This window comes from Notothenia rossii (assembly GCF_949606895.1).
Source record: "Notothenia rossii genome assembly, chromosome: 9".
Classification (NCBI taxonomy): Eukaryota; Metazoa; Chordata; class Actinopteri; order Perciformes; family Nototheniidae; genus Notothenia; species Notothenia rossii.
The window spans coordinates 22,144,265-22,166,253 of record NC_136907.1 but is presented as its reverse complement, the minus strand read 5'-3'; the positions used below and the strand labels follow the sequence as shown (position 1 = coordinate 22,166,253).

Genomic DNA, 21,989 nt, shown 5'->3' with positions numbered 1-21,989 from the left:
TTTTATTAAATAAATCGAAATGTTATAAAAAATTGCAATATAGACCAGTGCAATATTTGGTAAAGGCCAAATATTTGAAAGTATTGTTCTGAATGAAGTATGATGGTGCTGCAGAATACTTCTGGCTTACAAACCGTATATAACAAACTTCATATACAAATCTTAGTTTTGTACAGATCCTAATAATCACACCACTCATCTTATATATTTTTTAATTAGACTGTTGCAAAGAAAACTATGATTTTTTTCTCCTAATTGTGCAGTTGTTATTCTGTCCAGGTGTCTCCATGTGATAGGGGTGACTAACTGCTGCAGCACGCACATCTGTTGCTTTAACAGAGGACAGGTCAGGCTCTGCTGGATGGAGACTCGCCTCACACCAACATGTGTCATTGCTAACACAACACTGACCATGAAGGGCACCCCAGGTAAAACTGCTGAGTGCTGCTACTGCCCCCTGGTGTTTGTCCTAAGAAACACATCTCCCTCACATGAAACAACATTCACGTGCTGCAGATGGGAGCCAGCATCCTGGAAGACAAGTCAACTGATGTAATGTTATTGTCAGATGAGCACCCCGAGGACTCAGTGAGCAGAGCAGAAGGGAATAGGGAAAGGTAGTGCAGTTCTGGGACGCTGCGTCGATTGCAGCCACAGATGGGAAACTCCTGTCTGACGGAGGGGTCATAATCCTCGAGAAATCTCTCAATCAATAATTCAAGACAATTGAGAACGAGAGTGAGAGAGCCAGTACGCATCACAAAATAGATGGCATCTCTGTGGCACTGTGCCGTCTGGCAGATGGCAGGGCTGGGCTTTGGCCCCGAGCCCAGAGCAGAACAGGTGGGTGGAGGAGAAACATGCTCGGATAAAGACAGAGAGGGTGGAAGAAAGACAGCGGTAGAGAATCAAATGTTTTTCCTCTGATCGTTTCATTTAAATTGCCTCAAACTGTTAGCAAGAGTAAAACACTGAAGGTTCCTCTTAGGTCTATAATAGTAGTTTCTTCACCATAGCCTTGTTCAGTTTCTCTCCACCACAACGTCAATAATGCTGTCATCCCAGCAAAAAAGCCAACACCTAAATAAATAACTAACATGTTGTTTAACCACACCTCTAATTATAAAGCAATACCCAGGGGTCAAATTGGGTTGAAACATGCTGCAGCCCTAATTTGTACATTAGTATGATTGTAGCAAAGTGGGATAAAGTCATGTTGTCACTCACACTATGAATAATCGTGATAAATGATCGTCAAAATAACCTTGGATATTATTTTGGCCTTCATTGTCTAGGGGAATGTCTAATCAGAGAGTACACTTGTAGTCGCTTCTCACTTTTCTTTAGCAGGATCTGGTAGAAAATGGCACTTTGAAAGTCATAGAAAGGGTTGGATATGTGAAAAGGTGTTTATATCAATGCTGAAGATTTCTCTGTATTCTGCTGCCTTCTATTAAATAAAAAACATTCTATATAATATACAAGAATATTCAAATCATACTTTACACAGTTTTTTTTATTATTGTATTTATTTGTAATATTATAAGACATAGCGCGCGTGTGTATGTGTGTGTGTGTGTGCGTGTGCGTGCGTGCGTGCGGTGCGTGCGTGTGACTCACAATGGCTCTGGCCTCTGCGACGAAGAAGAGTTCAGTGAGGGCTCGGTGAAGATGCAGCAGCACGGTGATGCTGGTGGGGTCCTGGCTCAGAGTGTTCTCCATGGACATGAACAGCTGCCACAGAGGGCGCAGCAGCGTCAGCTCACCGGCCCTGCAGAGCAAACAGAACACATGTACGTCACATACCATAAAGAGGAGCACTCTGGGAAAGGTAAAGCTGTGGCAGGAAAAACAACAACAACAAATACAATTATAATGACTTTGGATCTTGTAACTTCCAACAGCCATAACAAAATGTGTACTGCTCAAATTGATTGCATATTTCTAGATTGCCCCAAAAGAGGAAAAAAAGTATTTGTTATTTATTATAATAAAAAAGTCATTCTGTATCTATCTGTATGATCAAGTATCATAAACAATTTAATTTACAGACATGAATAGCGCTTAGAGAGGCACTATGTACTCTATTGCTATTTTATTGCTGCAAATAGTTTGCAATGTTTTTTTCTTCTTCTTTTTTTCCCCCTTTCTAAAATCCAGAATCTCTAATAATAACGCAAATATTAATATTTTCAGAACCGTATCTGCTGGACACAAGAAGCATAGTACTTTACTGAAAGTCCATTATCAGTATATGTGCCATAAGGGCTTCAAGTTTCCACAGTGCAGAAGTACAATTTGCATATAGAGTTGCAACGTGACTTTGCAAGAGCCCCATTCACTTTGGCCAAACAGTTTGAGTACTAAAATTGGTATGAAACTAAATCAAGCCAAAACCCACAAGCTTGTGTGCACGCAAACTTTTTCAGGCAGCATAATTCAGCTGCAGCTTAAACTAAGTCCCTTCTGAATTAGCTTCCGGTAGCCGAGTCTGTAAACACATGTGCAAATTCCTGCACACAGCCTTTATCTAATTTCCGTGGCGACTACTACGACATGAGGAATTAACAAGGCTTTATGCCAACCCTGTGATGCATCCTTAACCTCTGGAGAGGGAAATATGTGCACTGGGTCCTCTTAGCTAAGAAAGCATTACTTACAAGCAGGGGCCCAAGTGAGAATGATGGTGCATATTACTTTTGGGTTCCAGACATGACAATATAAGCCTACAGTTTTTAGCAGAAGCATTAGAAGCATTAGAGAAAAGGGATGAATGCATGGATATGTTTCTTACGTCTGTGACTGACACTGCAGGAGGCGGAGCAACAGGTGAATGGCTTTGAGTCGCTGGTTCCCAGTCTGACGGCAGGCCACGCCCACCTGCCACTCCCAGATGTCAGACAGTGGCAGGTGAAGGAGCACTTGGTCATCTGCTAACATCTGCTTCAGTATCTCAAAACCTGATGAGACCACAAGCGAAAGGGCAGAGAGGTTAATGACCTGAGGATTTATTTGGGTACTTTGAGGAGTCAACAAATGAAAGCAGGTTTGCTAAAATGAAAAAGGAGTGTGTATCTTGAATTGAAGCACCTGTCTGGAAACGTCCTCTGTGCCCTCCTGTAACGGTGAACTTGTAGCCCCACTCTGTGTTGCTCATGTCCGACATAAACCTGTAGTACAGGGTATCACCTGAGAAGAAAAACACACAGTCGGGGTTTAAACACATTAGTCAACATATAAAAATGGGAACCCATAAATCAGAAACGGAACATTTAAATATTTCTCACCAGGAATCTCAAAGTCCAACCATTTCTGAGGGGAGCCACTGAAGTTGTGGACGTCCTGGAGGAAATCACTGCTGCTGGACATGAGGAGCTCATCACAGCCTTCCTCTGTGTAGCAGCGGGAGTCAAACTTCACTGACAGGTAGATGGCTCCTGGGATGTGCACCTTGTCCTAAAGAGAGACAAGAAACTGAATTAAAAGAAAGACATGCCCTGTTTCAAATAAAGACCTGTACTAATACATCGATTATTTTGCAAGTTCTTCTTTAGTCAGCCATTATACATGTTGTGACCAGCTCAACGTTGGAAATATTAAAGCTTTTTTAAAACTGTTATGGCTGTAATTGATGATACACCTCCCTGGTAGACCACCAATACCCACAGATAGGGACTATAACATCACTGTTATGAAATAAAACTACTATGTGCAATTTGTCATGTACATTTACTCATTTTTTTCTGGCTGCTACTTCAATACTCAGACTGTAACACCACTGTTGAGAGGTGACTGTGATGTGTGCAATATACCCTTTTTATACAAAATTGCTATTTGCCTCTTACTGCTGCCTCATTACTTTTATATGTTCACTTTCTATAATGCTGCTACTTGTTTCTGTTACCATGAGTGTGCATTTATTTGTATTTCTTCTGGTGATATGCTTGCTTCTATATTTAATATGTTACTCCGTCTCCTTCCTTTGCCGTAATATCGTACATTTCCCTGCTGTGGGATAAATTACAGAATTTTTGATCCTGACTCTAAATTGTAACAAAAAGGAATGTTACCCACCTCAAAGTTGGTGTTGTTGTCGTATGGGTGTTTGGACTCTCTGATCTGCACAGCCATGCCTGGCTCCTCCATGAACTGGCAGGCAGTGAGGGACAGACTGCACAGCATACTCTGGCTGCAACCCTTCAGCACCCTCTGGAGAATCTGATTATGAATGGATAATCACACTCACATTAATCCACAGAGCACCTACAACGAATCAAATGTTAAAAACACAACATAATCTCCTAATTGTTCTCCTTTATGCCCCACCTTCTCCCAGAGCGGCCTCTCCTCCAGCTGCATCAACATGTCCAGGATGTAGGCCATGTGCGAGGCGCCGTTCAGCTCCAGGGCCTCCTCGCTCAGTGCTGTGTCGGCGGGCCAGTCGGCCAGCAGCGAGGCCAGCACGTGGCGGGCGTACAGCGTGGCGATGGCCTGGTTGACCTTCACCAGGTATTGACGAACTGCTCGATTGCTGCGGACGTCCAGCTCCTTGTGCAGGAGAGCTGAACTTTTGGTGCGCCGCTGTTTGGCGTAGCTGAGCTGCAGGTCGTTCTCAGAATTTGTGATGAGCTTCTGGGCCACAACGTTGATCTCCTCTATGGCCTTTTCACAGTGGCTGGGTTTGGACTGTGGGTGGGAAGACAATGATGGGGACAAATTAGAATATTGACATATGGAAAATGTAATAAAAACACCTTTCCTCAGAGTTTCTCTTCTCTTCTCGTTGTAGTTTGTAAGGCTTAAGAGTTTGTAGTTTCGATTGTTTTGGAGTTGAATGAGTTCTTATCCATAGTCAGTTTATTTCCTATAGTGGATGTCAGCAAATGATTATAGCCACCTAAACAAAGTGTCACCAAAAACATATATATATCAGTTAAATGTATGCTATAATTAGACATACTGTTCTGATGGAGAACTGATCAGTTATCTACGATCTTTCTATCCATCAGACTCCATTTACTAAAAGAGTAATTTACCTTGTAAAATGAATAGTTGCTGGTCTACTGCTGACCTTGATTAGTTAGTGTGTTATTTTATACATTTAGAGATTTAGAACTAACCCTTTGAAACTCTGAAAGAATTGGTAAACCAGCAACACGCTTGTTCTGAGAGGTATAATTGCAGTTTTTGTTAATGGAGTCTGGTTGCTTTCAAGAGAGCATAGATAACAGCGTCAGTTACACATCGGTAAATAATGTGTTAATGCTATGAAAATATTCTAAAATGTGGAGTACACTTGAGCTGATATTTATTATTTTAAAGTGGTTAGATATGCTGCTGCCCCCATCGCCTTTAGTATATTGCGTAGCTTCTGTGCCATCACCCCTGTCTGTTTCTCCAAACTGGGAGAGTAATAACCATTATGAACTGTACAGTAGGTATTACACTTACAGCAGATAAGTACCTTAAAGCCCATGTTTCATGTTGTTAGCCAGTCACAAACTACTGTATGCTTTTTGAGGGCACATCAACAACTCACCACGCATGACACCACAATCATGTCAGTGTCCACAGCCTTGGTGTTCCTCTCCTCGGAGCGAGGCCGCCTGCCAGGCTGCCACTTCTGAGCCAGCGTCCGGATTGTTTCATCTGTTTTTATCTCTTCTCCGTCAAATCTGATAATAACACAAAGGCACAACACATAACAGAGAGGTAGTATCAGATTGTGAAGTATGACCTTTACCACGCAACATCATATTAAAAGAAAAGTCAATAAAAAAACAATTTGTCGGCTGACCTCTTCTGCACCTCCAGGAAAAAGGAATCGGTTCTCTTCATCTGCAGCTCATACATGGCTCGCAGGATGGGGAGAGGGGCGTTTAAGGCATCGTGTGTGATCTGTGTGAAAAAGAAGAAAATCACTGTAAGGTTTCGAGATAAATAAACAAGTAAATTAGATTTTCATTTAGCTTTTTACTGCACTGTGCAGATATAAATAGCAATGTTCTAATGGGAGGGGCAGTGATTCTACAATCAGCCCCAGCAGTCAACATGTTTAAGTGTCCTTGCGTATGATACATGGCTCCCGTTGGAATGTCCCTTTGGATAAATGCGTCAAACACATGTAATGTAATGGGACTGAAAGAGACCATTAGAGACGTTTCTATTGTATTGCATTGGTTTGAAGCAGTGTTCTTAAACTGCACATTAATGGTAAATTGTAACTTCAGTCAAAATGATTTAACTACAAATAAAACATTTAAATAATAATCTAGCGGACTGAAATGAATGAGTGGTTTGCACTTATGGACATCTCTTATAGTATCCCTTATCACCTGGAAGCAAATCTTTGTCTCCTCATCGAGCCCCTCTAAGGGGTCGGGCTTGTTGCTGACGTCGGTCTCGTCGGCACAGCAGCTGGAGTGGTCCGAGTCGTGCTCTTTGTCCTGCTCTCTTTGGTCCCGCTCTGGGTCCTGGGCCATGGAGTGGATCTCCCTCTTGGAGGAGTAGAGCATGATGGAGAGGATCTCCAGGTCTCGCAGCAACCACAGCTTGGTGAAGCCGGTCCCTTTGCTGCACTTCCTCACCAGCAGCTGCGTCAGGCCTGACTCCTGGATGTCCTCCTGAGCGTGCTCTACTCCATGTTTCTACACAAGAGAAGAAATAAAAAACATCATCTAAGCCAGTTGCTCCTAGCCTACACAACCACTCAGATGTTGTTCTGGAGACTTTTAACACTGACCTGAGACAGTTTAAGAGAGTTGTGCAGTCCTGAATTTGAGTCACTCTTATGTCATACGGATTTAAAATAAGCTCATCAAGACTATTTCAACTGTGTCTATACTTGTCTCGGTCAGAAATCAATGATAAGTCTCCAGTTTGTTCAAAATGCTGCAGCCAGCGATAACATAAGAGACCATATTACCCCAGTCTTTGAATATCTGCCCTGACTACCAGCGAGATTCAGAATAGATTATAATATGTTACTGTTTTTTAAGCCCAAGCTAATCTCCTGATCCTTTTACTTTTTATGGGCTGGTTCGCAACATTTTTCATGGTTCCACGTGCCAGACTCAAAACTAAAAGGCACCAGTGCTTTCACCTTTAATTTGGAACAAATTGTCTGAGGTAATTGAGCATGCAATATCAGTTTCCTCTTTTTAAAAAGCCTAAATATGTTCTGTTTGAATAGGTTTCTTCTGGGAATCACGCTCTTTAAAAAAAAAGTTGTAATCCGTTCTTTGTTTGCTGGTGAGTGTGTGTAGTTGTATCTACTCATATATACAGTATACAGGACTGTCTCAGAAAATTAGAATATTGTGATAAAGTTCTTTATTTTCTGTAATGCAATTAAAAAAACAAAAATGTCATACATTCTGGATTCATTACAAATCAACTGAAATATTGCAAGCCTTTTATTATTTTAATATTGCTGATTATGGCATACAGCTTAAGAAAACTCAAAAATCCTATCTCAAAAAATTAGAATAGTTCATCAGACCAAGTAAAAAAAAAAGATTTATAACAGCAAAACACAATCAAACATTTGAAAATGTCCATTAATGCACTCAGTACTTGGTTGGGAATCCTTTTGCACGGATTACTGCATCAATGCGGCGTGGCATGGAGGCAATCAGCCTGTGGCATTGCTGAGGTGTTATGGATGCCCAGGATGCTTCAATAGCGGCCTTTAGCTCATTAGCATTGTTGGGTCTGGTGTCTTTCAGCTTCTTCTTCACAATACCCCACATATTCTCTATGGGGTTCAGGTCAGGGGAATTTGCAGGCCAATCGAGGACAGTAATGCCATGGTCAGTACACCAGTTACTGGTGGTTTTGGCACTGTGGGCAGGTGCCAGATCATGCTGGAAAATGAATTCCTCATCTCCATAGAGCTTTTCAGCAGACGGAAGCATGTAGTGCTCTAAAATCTCTTGGTACACAGCTGCATTTACTCTGGGCTTGATGAAACACAGTGGACCAACACCAGCAGCTGACATGGCTCCCCAAACCATCGCTGACTGTGGGAACTTCACACTGGATTTCAAGCAACTTGGATTTTGCTCCTCTCCAGCCTTTCTCCAGACTCTGGCGCCTTGACTTCCAAATGAAATACAAAACTTGCTTTCGTCTGAAAAGAGGACTTTGGACCACTGTGCAACTGTCCAGTGCTTCTTTTCCTTAGCCCAAGTCAGACGCCTCTTCCGTTGTCTTGAGTTCAGAAGTGGCTTGACCATGGGAATACGGCTATTGTAGCCCATTTCCCGGACACGTCTGTGAACAGTGACTTTTGATACCTGGACTCCAGCTTCAGTCCACTGTCTTTGAAGCTCCCCCAAATTCTGGAAGCGACTCTTCTTCACAATGCTGTTAAGGCTGCGGTCATCTCTCTTGGTTGTGCAGCGTTTCCTGCAACATTTCCCCCTTCCAACAGACTTTTTGTGGATGTGCTTTGAAACTGCACTCTGTGAACAGCTTGCTCTTTGAGAAATTTATTTTTGTGTCTTACCCTCCTGATGGAGGGTGTCAATGACGGTCCTCTGGACAGCAGTCAGATCAGCAGTCTTCCCCATACTTGTGATTTAGTTTACTGAACCAAGCTGAGTGTTTTTCAAGGCTCAGGAAACCCTTGCAGGTGTTTCGAGTTAATTAGACGATTCAAGTGATTCGTTGAACACCCTACTAGTATACTTTTTCATGATATTCTAATATTTAGAGATAGGATATTTGAGTTTTCTTAAGCTGTATGCCATAATCAGCAATATTAAAATAATAAAAGGCTTGCAATATTTCAGTTGATTTGTAATGAATCCAGAATGTATGACATTTTTGTTTTTTTAATTGCATTACAGAAAATAAAGAACTTTATCACAATATTCTAATTTTCTGAGACAGTCCTGTATATCTAACATAACCATTTATGTTGCTGGTTTTGGCTTTTATTGTATGTAGAGCACTTTGTAAACATTATTTTAATAAACTTGTTATACGCATACATTTTTGTTTTGCTTTTCAAATTCTGAGGTGGTAGGTACCTTCAGTGTGTTGTAGAGGCCTTTGAGGGCCAAGGAGAGAACCCAGGATGCCTCCACGGCATCAGGAGAGCCGTTGTCCTGGCTGGCCTGCAGCAAGTGGCTGATGATGGAGGTGAAGTTCCTCAGGTACCGGCTGAGCAGGGTCTTAGAGCTGCCGTCGCCCTCTGACTGCCCGGGGAGACCGGCTGCAGTGGAGTCCAGAGACTGGATCAGTTGGTAGTCCTTCACTAGAAAGAAAAAAACACAGAGGGTAAATTCCATGTTTATTCTTACACAAAGTAACCAGGGTGCGCTACAACGGCACCAACCTGTTTTCCTCTTTCGTGTCTTAACATCCACCACTGCAGCGTGGTTCTTCTCTGTGAAGTGTTTGAGCAGGATCATGTTGTGCTGTTCATTGGCGTTGTCGATGAACACTGTTTGGGTGCCCACACACAGCACCTGGCAGACACACAGAGGAGTTCAAACTGAGCTTATAGAGTCAGAGACGACACTGTACACTAATCGCTACAGTGGTCAGTATTGTACACACCTCAGGGAAGCCCACCAGCACCAGTAGGGTGAAGAGGTTGGTGCGTTTGAGAGTTTGTGGCAGCAGCTGAATACAGTGGTCCGTGAAGGCAGCGATGACTGTGCTCCACTCAGGACACGCATTCAGACTGTGTAAGATATCTGCCACTGTGCACGCCCAATCCAGACCAATACGACTGCAAAACAGAGCATAAGAAGAGAGATATCTCAAATGAACTGCAACAGATGCTGGCGGCATATATTTCACAGAAACTTTTGCAAAATAAAATGTTTAAGTGTGTGATTTTGGTAAACCTTCAGTTTCTCAGTTCTGCATCTGATTTTGCAGATTTGTTGAATATTTTAGTACGGTTATTATTACAAAGATTAGTGAAGATGGATGTCCTGAGAGGCAAGTAAGAAACACAATTTTCATTTCCATTTTCTTAGTCTAAACAGAGTGGAAAAAAAGTTATGGATTTGTATTTTCCTTTTATTTAGGAACATTTTTCTAACTGTTGTTGTTATACTAACTTCTGCCACAAGACTGAAAAGCGCCATTACTCGATGTTCTAAATAGACTTAAAGCATGTTTTACAGTCTCTGGACATGGAAGCAATGTAATATATCATACTAATTACCTTGTTTTAAGAGTGCAGGGAGAAAAAAAGCTTATCGGGAAGAAAACATGAATGCGTATATTCCTATTTCCTTAACATAAACAAAAAAAATGAAAAACTAGAAAAGATTATCCTGGCAAAACCTTGTTTCTCACCTGTCCTTAAGCAAAGTAGAGACAATAGTTTGGACTTGGACTTAAACAATGGATCAGAATAATGTTTTTCTCTTACTTGACTCTCAGGGCTTCTGTACTATTGCCAGGATTATACAAAAATCTGATTTCTAACTCTTGTCTGACTTATTGGCAATGTTAAAATATTAGGATCCAACATGGATAATAACAGCATGTGAAATCATGTTCTTTGCTTCATGGCAGGGGTAGACATTAAGGGTAAAATGCCCTCCGGGCCGGTGGAATTGTATTATCACTGGCCCCACCATTGTAACCACTGGCCCGGAGCATTCGTCCAAAAAAAATCGACTAATAATGAAGAAAATTTGTTGCAATAGTAATTTATGCACAAACTACATTACTACTTGTACCACAACATTTGAATCATCAGCTCTTCCTCATTTTCCTCAATTGTTTATATTTGGTTTATTAAAATAATGATATTGTGGTCATTGTTAAAAAATGTCTGCTATTATTATGAGTATTATTATTTGTATAATGCACTTTCTGTCTTCCTGTCATTAGGAGTTAGAAATGTAATGGCTATGTTATAGATTAGATTAGAACCTTAATTATCCTAAACTGCTGGGACATTTCCCTATAGCCAATACCTTTATATTGTCTACTCTTCACTTACTTGTCAGCATAGGTCGGCATTAATGTACAGAGCCGACAGAAGTTTATATTGGCCTCATATTGAGAGGTGCAGCCAGTGACGCGTCCTAAAACCAGGAAGTAAGCTGCTAGTTCCCTCGACAAAAAAGTAAAGGGATTTCTTCACAGGGTTTTGGAAAATAGCTGGAAATAAGGTCTGTGGAAAACAAACCTGTTTGATAAATGCATGTTTTGTTCAGCCGGATAATCTCCACATGTCTACCCTACTTTTATAATTTTCGAATCATAAATCTAATCGATAGATTAGAAAAAGGGTTTTAGGACGCGTCACTGCACCACTAGAAGCCAACTCCATCGATCAAGCTGGCTGAAACTTTCTCCCCTCTTCTTCTCATGCTCCCTGTCACTCTCCTTTAACTCCTCCGGTGAATTTCTTTTATTTGAAGATTGTTTTTTTCCCGGCGCTTGGCCGGTTACCGCTAGTATTAAAAAAATGTTGGCGAATGGTTAGGTGGCGCGATAGTCTGTAGTCCCCTCCGCTAATTTGGAACAGTCTGCAAAAGGAATGGAAGTTGAGCAGTTTGGTTCCATTACATGTTTTTAAAGCAAGGTTAGATGCTATCCAATCGGTAAATGCTACTAGCTATACAAACTGTAGTCAATGTAAATATGCCATATGATGTCCTCTTTGTTTTTCTGTCATGTTTGTATTCATGTTGGAACCTAATTGCAGCAGGTCACCATTGAAAAAGAGGTCAATGATCTCAATGGGTTTTCACCTGAATAAATAAAGGTTTTGAATTGAATTGTAGTGAAGGAGCGCGCTCCCGCTCACGGGAGCCTGCTCGCGCTGCGCTCCGCAGCAAACAGCCGTTTACTTTTCAGCCAACAAGGACAACCGACTCACGAAACGCTATGTTGTAGCGTTGATAAACGAAACAATTTAACAAAAAATGTTTCAAGCAATATTTTTAGTGGCCCGAGCGGGCAAGTGGAAAGTACTATATGCTGGCCCGGGGTGTCTAAATAGTGCTTCCGGGCCAGCGGGCCATTTATAATGTCGAGCCCTGCTTTATGGTATTAAAAATATCTCACATTGCTTGATCCATGAAGGTGCTAACAAGTGCAGACTTGTTGTTAGTTTAATACCTGCAAATAAATCGATTTTACAAGCTACAAAACATTCCTGTGGGATTAACAGGTTTTACTTCTTTTACCTGTCTAAACAGACGGCTCCGAGGCTGAACAGCAGCTGGGTGGTCTTCCAGCCCTGGATGTCTGAACTGGTTGCCTCTGCTTGTGTTAACAAGTCATATTTGTCAGCCAGAGCCTCAGTAACGGCAGAGTCAGACTCCATCGGAGAGATTCGGAGCAGCAGTTGACCCAGCAGCCCCAGGGTGAGGTGGTACGTCTCGTTCAGAGAGCCAGCATTGGAAATGACTGCCCTGAAGAGCTTGGGCAGGATGGAGTTCAGACTGGGCAGAGACAGTGTGTTGCCCTGGGGATAGAAAAAAGAAGATGTAAATGTTAAAAGTAGGAAAACATAAAGACAATGCTGACAAATAGTGAACATTTAGAAAAGAATGAATGCTGAGTTTGAAATAATTACATTTTATAACCTAAGTGTTGACAAACATTTTTTGGGGGGATTAATTATAGTGTGTGACTTTCTGGGCTAAATCTGTGACCTCCTGGAGCCTCAATGGTTGCCTGGAAACTTCAAGGTGAGGACAAAGCTGAAGGAATTTACAACACCTGCCCAAGAAGAACTAGAGTTCAGCACATACTCCTTGTAAAGAAAAATGTGCATGGAGCAATAAAATGAAAGATAACGTGTTAATTAGCGAGCTTTAGAGGCGCTGATAGGCAGATGTTGTTACCTAACTTTAGTAACTACATCAATACTCATTTGCTGTTATCTGTAGCTTCATATTTTACACACAGATAAGGGAAGTATTCATTCTGATAGCCAACTCTCAGCACTATCTCTTAAGCGTTTCATAAAGCCATAAAAACCTGTCTTAGGTTTCACGTACTGGTATGGCAGGGGGCAGCATGGCTGATAGTAGTCCCAGGATCCTCTCTCTGGAGCACTCTGAAAACACATGCTCCTGAAGGAGAACTGGGGGAAGCCTCTCAGTCCCTTTGACAACTTCAGCTGCTGGAGAAGTGACTGTTCCTGAATCAGGCTCTGAAGCTTAGAATGGTAGAAAGAAACACACAAATATAACCAACAATTCTGATCCTGACAGCCAAGGGATAAGCACTAATGACCACCATCAGAGTCTGGTAGAGGTATTCTCAGTATTTACCATGCAACACAGGAGAGAGGGGGTCCTCGCTGGACACAGAGGGGGTCTGACTGAGGCTGGGGGAGTCCAGCGTGTCTTGGGTAACCAGCTTCCTTTTCTCCCCTTCTGCAGTGCCTGGTGGGGACGACATCTCTGAAGGAACAGGGGGAGGAGACCCCATCTCCTTTGTTTTATTCTCCTTCCCTGATGGCTTGATCTGGGGGTAAGAGCAGAACAACAATTCGGTAGGTAGACGGCTCAAACTCTTCAAAAGTTAGAATACTGCATACAGTTTTACCTATATAAACTTTAGCTGATTTACAAAAATAGGTAGAGGTATATTTGTAGCGCATATACTGCCATGTTTGTGAATCTAGTAAGGTGATCTGCTTCCCAATGTCTTTCTTCTTCCTTAAACTTTATTGATCCACTCCCCTAACAGAGATTATTAAGTGTATCCTATCACGTCAGGTATGTTCCTTACTGTGTCCCTGGGAGATGTTAGGGAGCAGATGGCTGCAGTGTTGCCGGGAACAGAGAAGGTGTCAGTGGCTTTGCTGAGCTCCTGAGAGGACTCCGGAGAGACAGGACACAGCTCACTGTCAGAAGCCGATTCATTGGGCGACAGCAGGGCGAGCAAGGCTGAGGAACGAAGACCTATGTGGATTGAAAAGAAAGGTTTGATATACAATGAAAAATGGTTAAACATGAGTAAACAATGAAAAATCTCCCTCATACAATTAATTTAGTTTGAAAATACAGAACATTGTTGTACCCAAGTTCATCAAACATGTGTGAGACGGGAATGGATAGATGAAGCTTATCTCTCCAAGGGCCAATTTTGTGTTTAAAGGAATTGTTCAACAATTTGGGAAATATGCAAAGGTCCCATGTCATGGCCATTTCCACTGATCATAATTCCATTGTTGAGGTCTACTAGAATAGATTTATATTGTGCAATTTTCCAAAATCACTTGGTTTCTCATACAGCATCTCTGTAAACTACGTGTATTCACTGAATTTCACTCTCTGCCTTTAACGGCTCGTTGTAGCTCCAATAGCTCCACCCCCCACCCTCCCTGTGAGCACAGTGTGCTCTGATTGGTCGGGACGTTGTGAATCGCGCTGAGCTCCGTGGAGGTGTGGTTTCCTTGTTTAGCGAAAGCGAAACACAGCCAAACTCACCCTGAGCACACACAAAGTCACAGCCGAAGAAAAAACAAATAAGTGTGGCTTGATATTGAGTAAGAAAAAGGTTGATAAAGCCTGTGAGAATGGGTCTACAGAGAGAATTTCGCCGCGATCCCAACTGTCTGTTATCAGCCTGCAGCCAGGGAGGAGAGATCAGCAGAGCTGCCTGCACTGATTGTGTGTGTGAGGAAGTCCGTGGATTGGTCAATTTGGACCAATCAGCGGGGACTTAACGTAACGGCTCCACGGATTGGTCCATTTTGTTCCGGGTACCGCATGACATCATGCGGTACCCGGAAGAATCAATGGACAGTGACGTATCTCCAACAAGGCGTTTTTGGGAGGTATTTTCTGTGTTAGAGTTTTACTCGCTATAGGGTGTACTTTGAGGGTTTTGACTCTGCAGACCGTTTACATGCATAAAAACCTTCATAACACACAAGGGGACGGGTAATAACCGGAAAAGCATGACATGGGACCTTTAAGTGTTTGTGCTCAGTTACATGAAGCAATCAACACAAGTCTGGTTGGCAAAGGAGGCCACGCAAGTTGTTTGCCTTGCATCTAGTCTTGCTAAAATAACCTGCTGCTGGCTTTAGTTTGATACTTAGACTAAAGACTCCTCATCCAGGTATCACCAATAAATTAAAAAAACAAGTGTATTTTCCAAAATGTGGAACGAGTCCTTCAAAAACGAATTTCTGGTTTGAACTTACCTTTTCCAGGCTGCCCCTTTAGCAAACAGTCAGTGATGAGCTGGGAGCAGTGTGTCTGCAGAGATGAGGCCTGGCTCAAGGTGTTGCTGTCTAAAGACTCGCCCTCCATCTGCTTCTGACTGCTTAGCTCTGACGTGTAGAGAGCCAAAGCAGCAAAAAGAAGCCAGGAGTAGTTGTGGATGTAGGGCTGGATCAGGCGGTGGCGGTCACTGATTCGTATTGTCACCATGGGGTAGACTGTGATCCGATGGGTGGGCAGGTGGCTAGAGATGGGAATGATAAAAACCATTAAGCCAACAATTCGGATGTCAGTGATTAAATGTGTTTGAACAGAATAAGACACTTTAAATGAATCACCTGTCGGGATACTTCTTTGCATTGTAACAACCAAAGCACAGGTCAAAGTCTTCACAGACGTTGCAGTTGATCCTGCTGCCTACAATGAGCCCCTGGCAGTGGTCACATGCATACTCCATGTTCACCATCTCATGGTCGTCCTCATGGCCCTCAGGCTTGGCACCACCTGGTAAAAAAAACACACATTTGGTTCTGCTTTTATCTAACTTACAATAAGTGACTGTGTGAGTGGTGCAGTGGAGTGTGTGAGCTCACTGAGGAAGCAGGTCTTGCAGAGGTCCATGTCCATGCACTGCAGACATCGGTAGCGGTGCCAGGGAGCCATCCTCTCGCAGCCGTCACAGGAGATGACAACATTGAGCAGGTCACAATAACGTGCGATAAACATGTGCATCTGTGGATAAAAGCAGGTACATGTAAGTACACGGTATTATTATAAAAAATAAGCTCCTATATATGGTGAGCAAACACCTGCATACATCTTAGCTTAGTGTAAGTGGTGAGCTGCAGTGATAAGTCAACAAATGGATTAGTCAAACGAAGGTAAAACAATCACCAACCTAGCATTTTTCATGAACATTTCATTTTTTTAAGCCTCATATATTTTAATTATTTGATTTATTTTTTATGTTATATTTAATTACATTACCGTTATTGAAATTAAAAACATCAGTAAGGGTCTACATTTATTCTGTGGACAGTGTCTGTATATTTGTATACCTTTCTTATTTCTATACTGGTGTTAAAAATGTTTATACCTCCTCATAATGTTCATAGTGTAAATACATTCAGTCTGTTTATACCCGTAACATGTTTATATATATATATTCATATTGTACTAGAACAACTCTGCACTTTCTGCTGTTTTCCACTTCTGGATAGATGCAAACTACATTTCGCTGTCTTAGTACCTGTACTCTGTGCAATGACAATAAAGTTGACTCTAATCTAATTTCTTTGGGTTTTGGCCTGAAAAAAACAACATCACTTTGGTCTATAAAAGATATGGTTTTAAATGTTGCACCACTATATGACATTTATTGACCAAATAATTACTTTAAAGTTTAAATATTCATCAGATTTACCCTTAATGGATATAAAGGTTGGCTGCAGCCTTAATGGTACAAGACTAAACAACAGAATAACAGTATGCTAATTTGAGCACATACTGTAGCTTAAAGACAGGGCAGTCAGGTTAAGTGCCATTTGTCTCCCCAGAAACCAGACAATTTCCCTTGTTTTTTTAGTGATTGGACTGTGATGTACCTTTCTCCTGTCCTCCATGGAGTCCTCTTCATCGATTTTGTCATACCACTTCTCAAACATCCCGTCCATGCACTCATCCATCCACTCCTGGTTCTTCTTGTAGTCTGCGATTTCATCCTCCTCTGTCCATTGACTGAAGACAAATTCAAACCACAGGATCGTATCATTTTACCATCTCTGCTATTTTAGTAGCTAAGACACTGCTTAAAATATTGTAAGGTATTTCAAATGAATAGACTCACAAGGCATATTGCAAAACTACTGATTTGTCAAAAGGAAAGCTGTGTGCATGTGCTTAATAATTGTAATGAACGGGAAGCACTTAATTTCCACTGTGTATTTTATTTCTGAGATGACTCTGAGATTACCTGATAGCGATGTCATGAACACTGATGTTCTCCTGGGACATGCTGAGCAGGAGGTCCGGTAGCTTTATATCCAGGAAGAGAGGAAGGTCGTGAACCTCCCAGCTCATGTCCAAAAGGTGCAGCAAGACGGTCTGCACACAGGACAGGGCGGGGAGCAGGGCTCTGAGAGCAGGGGTAAATGACAGGTTACACCACTGGACACACACTTAGAATTACACTGAATAAGAGCTTTTTGATTTCAGTGAATAAGAACTTACTTCTCATTGAGGCTACTGAAGCCTTGTACTGCATCCACCAGCATGAGCACCAGCTGATGGTAGGAATGCCTCACCTCCTCTCCGAGCTTCTGCCCGCTGTCTGACAACTGAGAGAAATAACTGGAAAGAACGGAGTGAAAGAGGATCATGAGTGAATTACATACAGCATTTTGTAAGATACATACATCTGGCACCTCCAATACTGTTGTCAAGTACATATAACATATTTGAGCATTTACTAAACAAATCTATATTGTTATTTTATATCTTATTAAGTTTATAAAAAATGTGGCCGGTCAAAAAGGTTATTTATTGCCTTGTTTGTTGTGATTTATATAGAGGTATACCGTCATTGGCAGGGATCACTACATTTGTCCAAGGGCCAAAATAATTCCTAGAGACAGCGATTTTTATATAGCCCTATAGACTCTTCACGCTAACGACGGATCACTTCTTCTTCCGGGCAGGGAAGGCTACGCAGTATGCAGGCTACTGTCCCGCAGCTGCTGCCTCTCTGTTGGACTCCAGTACTGCACATTACTCACGAGACGTTGTGGAAAAAAAAAATGAGTGGGGGGCGAACGCACTAACCACTCCGCCAGCGCCACAGCGCTTGTCGGATGAGAATGTCTCGCGTGCCAGATTTGGCCCGCGGGCCACCAGTTGATGGTCACTGGTCTATGGTAATGATGCCCTTCAGCCTCTTGTGGCCTAAATGAGTATTACAACAAGAAACACTTCTTTCTGATATGTTTAACAGACTAAGAAAAAAATGCTTTTAACTATTATTTGGACTTGCTTACCAATAAGTATTTATTTATATATCAAAATCCAATCATCTTTCTTTTCTTTACAACAAAGTAGTACATGGGCTTATGTAAGTGACTAGGGAGTTGAGTGTGGAGATGCAGCTCTCTGTCCTCAAGCTGGCCCACTTTTGATTGCTATAATAAAATGTGAAGCATTTGATTTTGTAGCTGTACTCAAATCTTCTGTTTCACTGGGTCACAGTACAGAAGCTAAGGACGCTATAATCTCTCAGAGCTTTCCTCCTTGAATATTAATATACAACCCATACAATTTACTGTTGTTCCACATTAATCTAAATCTTTTCTACAGGTCTACCTGGTGAAGTCTTTCTGGCATGCCAGCAGCTCCTGTAGGAACAGGATGCAGGGAGCCTGGAAGAGGTGTGGCTTTCCGAGAGAATGCAAACACTGCTGAACCATCTCCAGGACTTTGCACACACTCACAGCCTGGGCTTTGCTCAGGGACAGGGTCTGCAGAATGCTACAGGAGAAAGAGTTGGATGATTTAACTCTGTGTTGTACAATTACAAAAACGAATAATACTAAAAACAACCCTTGACGTCACTCACCTTGCTGTTGTGAGAGCCTGGTCCTTTATAAAGTTCAGGATGTGTTTGATTATTGGGTAGCGATCCTTGATAGAGGGGGTCATACGGGGCTCTTCTATCGATCGACAGGACAGGAGGCGCAGGCGTGCCCGGCTGAATGGGGCTTTACGGGGGACAGCAGAGGGGGAGGCTGGCTCCCCTGACTGGGAGGAGAGGCTCTCTGTGGAGCCAATGTGGCCCTGTCGGCCGTGCCCACACGATGATGAGCTTTGTGCCGGAGCACCGGGGGGCTGGCTCTGTCCGGCCCTGGCATCGGCCCCCTCCTCAGACCCCGCAGCCTGAGGTCCCTGAGACGAGCTGGCCTGGAAGTCTGCTTCTGAGATGGAACAGGAGCGGAACAGTGGAGCACTGCTGCCCTCTGCAGCTCTGGAAGAGTCCTTTTCCTGGTATGGGACTCCGCAGGGGGTGAATCTGAAGAGCAACATGCTCTTCTCAATGCACATCTCGGCTAGAGGCAAGAAAAATAAAGAGGGAGCAAAAATAATTAGAGGTGTCACGATTACATTTGTTGCCTTTGATCAGAGTTCTTTATTGTTGTGTATCTGCAGATATTCAAAATGTAAAACTTTTCCAAGAAAATACAGCTGAACACTTCAGTATCATTTCAGTAAATAAAATAAATCAAATGTATATGGCTGTCAATTAAAGTTTTGCAAACCCTTAGAAGAAAAAAAAAGATGGAGTACTTATTCTATAACCACACCAATTACAATTCTTAAATGTAACACTTTGATATCAAAGATATAACATAGTTGGTGTAAAGAAAGGTGTAGTCCTTACCTAGTGTCTCCATGTTAACCTCATCATGACCCCCTTCTTTGTCGTCAGGAACATTCATTTTGCTGACCAGGTATCTCTGTTTCATCTCCAACTGACAGGAAAATTACATCAGCATAATAGTTCAGCATCATGATGAGATATAAACTCAGAGGCAGATAATCAACAAAATGATGAGTCATGTCAGTAAAACTCACCATCCATGTTCTGATGCTGTCTGCAAATGCATACGCCTGCACAAATTCTTCGCTCAGACAGGACTTGCAGTCTTGATTAACTACTCATGCAAACACAAAACAGAAGAGAATAATACTCAAACGAGTGAACAAAGAGAGAAATTGAAAAATGCTCTTTGGACCATGACTGCAGCCAAGCCTCACCATAGTTCCTCAGGGCATGGTTGAGGGCTGGTGTGTGGTATACCATGGCGGCCCAAATGGCATTCACAGCTTGGTCTGTCTTCAACCCAGAGGCAATCTCGTTCCTCAATGGCTGTTTTCTGCAGGATTGCATGAGGGTCTTCATCAGCTTTGTTCTACAGTTTGTGGGCTCCAGAGAAGGGTTCCAGCGGGCGAAGTCCTCCAGGAAGCTCATCAACTCGTCCAGAGTCCATGCATTTGTCTACACCACAACAAATATACATAGTATTAGAGCAACACCTAGCAGCTGAGAGAATGGAAATGCTATATATGTTGATGTAAAATGGACAGTACCTGGTCTGTGGGGGTATTAGCCTGAGTAGTTTCTCTTGTTTCACACAAGCCGTGTCGCAGAATGGGTTTCCATAAAGGAGAAGACTGAACATGGGACATTTTACCAGATGGAAGCTCCTTAACTGTGCGGATCTCTGGAATAGACAATAAATCACAAATATCAGCATATGTTCATTGATTGTTCATCTGCCAATAGTATTCTACATGAACTCATTTGGTCCATTACATGTCAGCGTATTGTTAAAAATGTCCACCTCACAATCCAAGAAGATGACTTTATGTTTTGTTTTGTCAATAAAAAAAACATATATTCAGTTAAAATGATATAAAACAGAGAAAAGCTGAACTTTCTACCTTTTTTCCATGAAAAATAACCTATATATCAATTTAGAATGGAGTAGGTGGTCATTTTTCTGTTGATCGATCATATTTTGCTCTAAACAAAACATGTTTAAAAGATTCCCTTAAAATCCTTCATTTTAACCTCAAAATGAATAGATAAGGAAGATTCTAACAATGGCCCAATACATTCATTCAAAATGTTGCTTTGTTAACAGATTCACACAAATAAACACTTTATATAAGCCCTTTTGAACAATGATGTAAAGCAGTCTCACCATGGGGGGATTTCAGGGCGAGGGTCCTGGAAGCGAGGCGACCCATGAGGCGAGCCACCAGCAGCTGCAGGTCTGACATCCATGAAATGGTGATATCTGGCAAGCCCATGGCCGTCACAGTGAACTTGTAACCCCACTCGTTATTACTGCTATCAGAGTGGAAGAGGAACTGGAGCTGAGGGCCAGCGTCAAATGTAACTTTCTGGAGGAGAAAAGAGAAGCAGCATACATGTGTAAATTAAATTAATAGCAACAATGTTTCTTTTGAAGAGAACTGAATGGTTTCCCATATCGTACCTTTGGCCACTTCTCACTTCCAACCTTCATGTCATAGCGGACCTTCCCTCCTCTAGAATCGGTGAATTCTAGGTAGTCGTATCTGTGAAAATCAAGAGCGTAGAGGATGGGTTATAAAACAGTCACACAAGGTTCAAATCTGAATATATGTAATATATTTCATATCAGTCACCTCTTCTCTGTCTCACAGCGTTTGTCAAACTCCACCTCAAAGGATGTAGCACCAGGGCAGGAGAAGATGCTGGTCTCATGGCGGCTGTTCTCGTAGTTGTGAGGGGACTCCATGTTCCAGGTCCTTAGGACCACCGGCTGCTGGGGCTGGTGCCAGCTGTCCTGATCCACCTGAAGGTCACATGGCAAGCAATGGTGAACAAACTACAAGATATATAAAAAATTAACTTTGTATTGCATTTCTTTATAACTGCTGCAGTTACTGGTTGGATTAAATATATTTGTTCTTATTGACAAAAGTTTTAAAATGCAATCCACATTCCGACACCAGTGTATAAAACAAATTAACGCGACCAACTGCGCAACACTTTTAAAAGACAACTGGAAAGGGCTCAAAATAAATTGATATGGGTTATATAAAAGGCTTTCCCATGTACACCTCTTGATTTTAAAAGCTTAACTGGTTGAATGTGTAAACATATTTATATTTAAAATTGACATTAAGATGCGGTTCACTTACAAAATAAGAACAAAAACATTTTTTAATTATTAAGAGACAATCAAAGCTGCTTTAAAATAAGTCGTTTTAGGGAAATTG

General features: G+C 42.0%; 1 protein-coding gene across 1 annotated transcript in view; it reads right to left on the bottom strand.

Moving 5' to 3' along the window:
- Positions 1-21,989, bottom strand: part of zzef1 (zinc finger, ZZ-type with EF hand domain 1) — a 40,029-nt gene that overhangs the window by 6,297 nt on the left and 11,743 nt on the right. The window contains exons 20-50 of the mRNA XM_079650941.1: positions 21,393-21,562; positions 21,221-21,302; positions 20,924-21,125; positions 20,307-20,440; positions 19,974-20,214; positions 19,791-19,870; positions 19,597-19,687; positions 18,778-19,264; positions 18,525-18,689; positions 17,400-17,519; positions 17,143-17,304; positions 16,775-16,907; positions 15,764-15,902; positions 15,509-15,674; positions 15,152-15,414; positions 13,729-13,901; positions 13,266-13,461; positions 12,990-13,150; positions 12,171-12,451; positions 9,568-9,742; positions 9,344-9,476; positions 9,036-9,262; positions 6,336-6,647; positions 5,798-5,898; positions 5,540-5,675; positions 4,327-4,686; positions 4,075-4,218; positions 3,288-3,456; positions 3,091-3,189; positions 2,795-2,960; positions 1,621-1,771 (exon numbers count right to left, since the gene is read on the bottom strand). Coding sequence (XP_079507067.1) covers positions 1,621-1,771; positions 2,795-2,960; positions 3,091-3,189; positions 3,288-3,456; positions 4,075-4,218; positions 4,327-4,686; positions 5,540-5,675; positions 5,798-5,898; positions 6,336-6,647; positions 9,036-9,262; positions 9,344-9,476; positions 9,568-9,742; positions 12,171-12,451; positions 12,990-13,150; positions 13,266-13,461; positions 13,729-13,901; positions 15,152-15,414; positions 15,509-15,674; positions 15,764-15,902; positions 16,775-16,907; positions 17,143-17,304; positions 17,400-17,519; positions 18,525-18,689; positions 18,778-19,264; positions 19,597-19,687; positions 19,791-19,870; positions 19,974-20,214; positions 20,307-20,440; positions 20,924-21,125; positions 21,221-21,302; positions 21,393-21,562 — 5,619 coding nt within the window. The remainder of the gene's footprint in view (positions 1-1,620; positions 1,772-2,794; positions 2,961-3,090; positions 3,190-3,287; positions 3,457-4,074; positions 4,219-4,326; positions 4,687-5,539; positions 5,676-5,797; positions 5,899-6,335; positions 6,648-9,035; positions 9,263-9,343; positions 9,477-9,567; positions 9,743-12,170; positions 12,452-12,989; positions 13,151-13,265; positions 13,462-13,728; positions 13,902-15,151; positions 15,415-15,508; positions 15,675-15,763; positions 15,903-16,774; positions 16,908-17,142; positions 17,305-17,399; positions 17,520-18,524; positions 18,690-18,777; positions 19,265-19,596; positions 19,688-19,790; positions 19,871-19,973; positions 20,215-20,306; positions 20,441-20,923; positions 21,126-21,220; positions 21,303-21,392; positions 21,563-21,989) is intronic.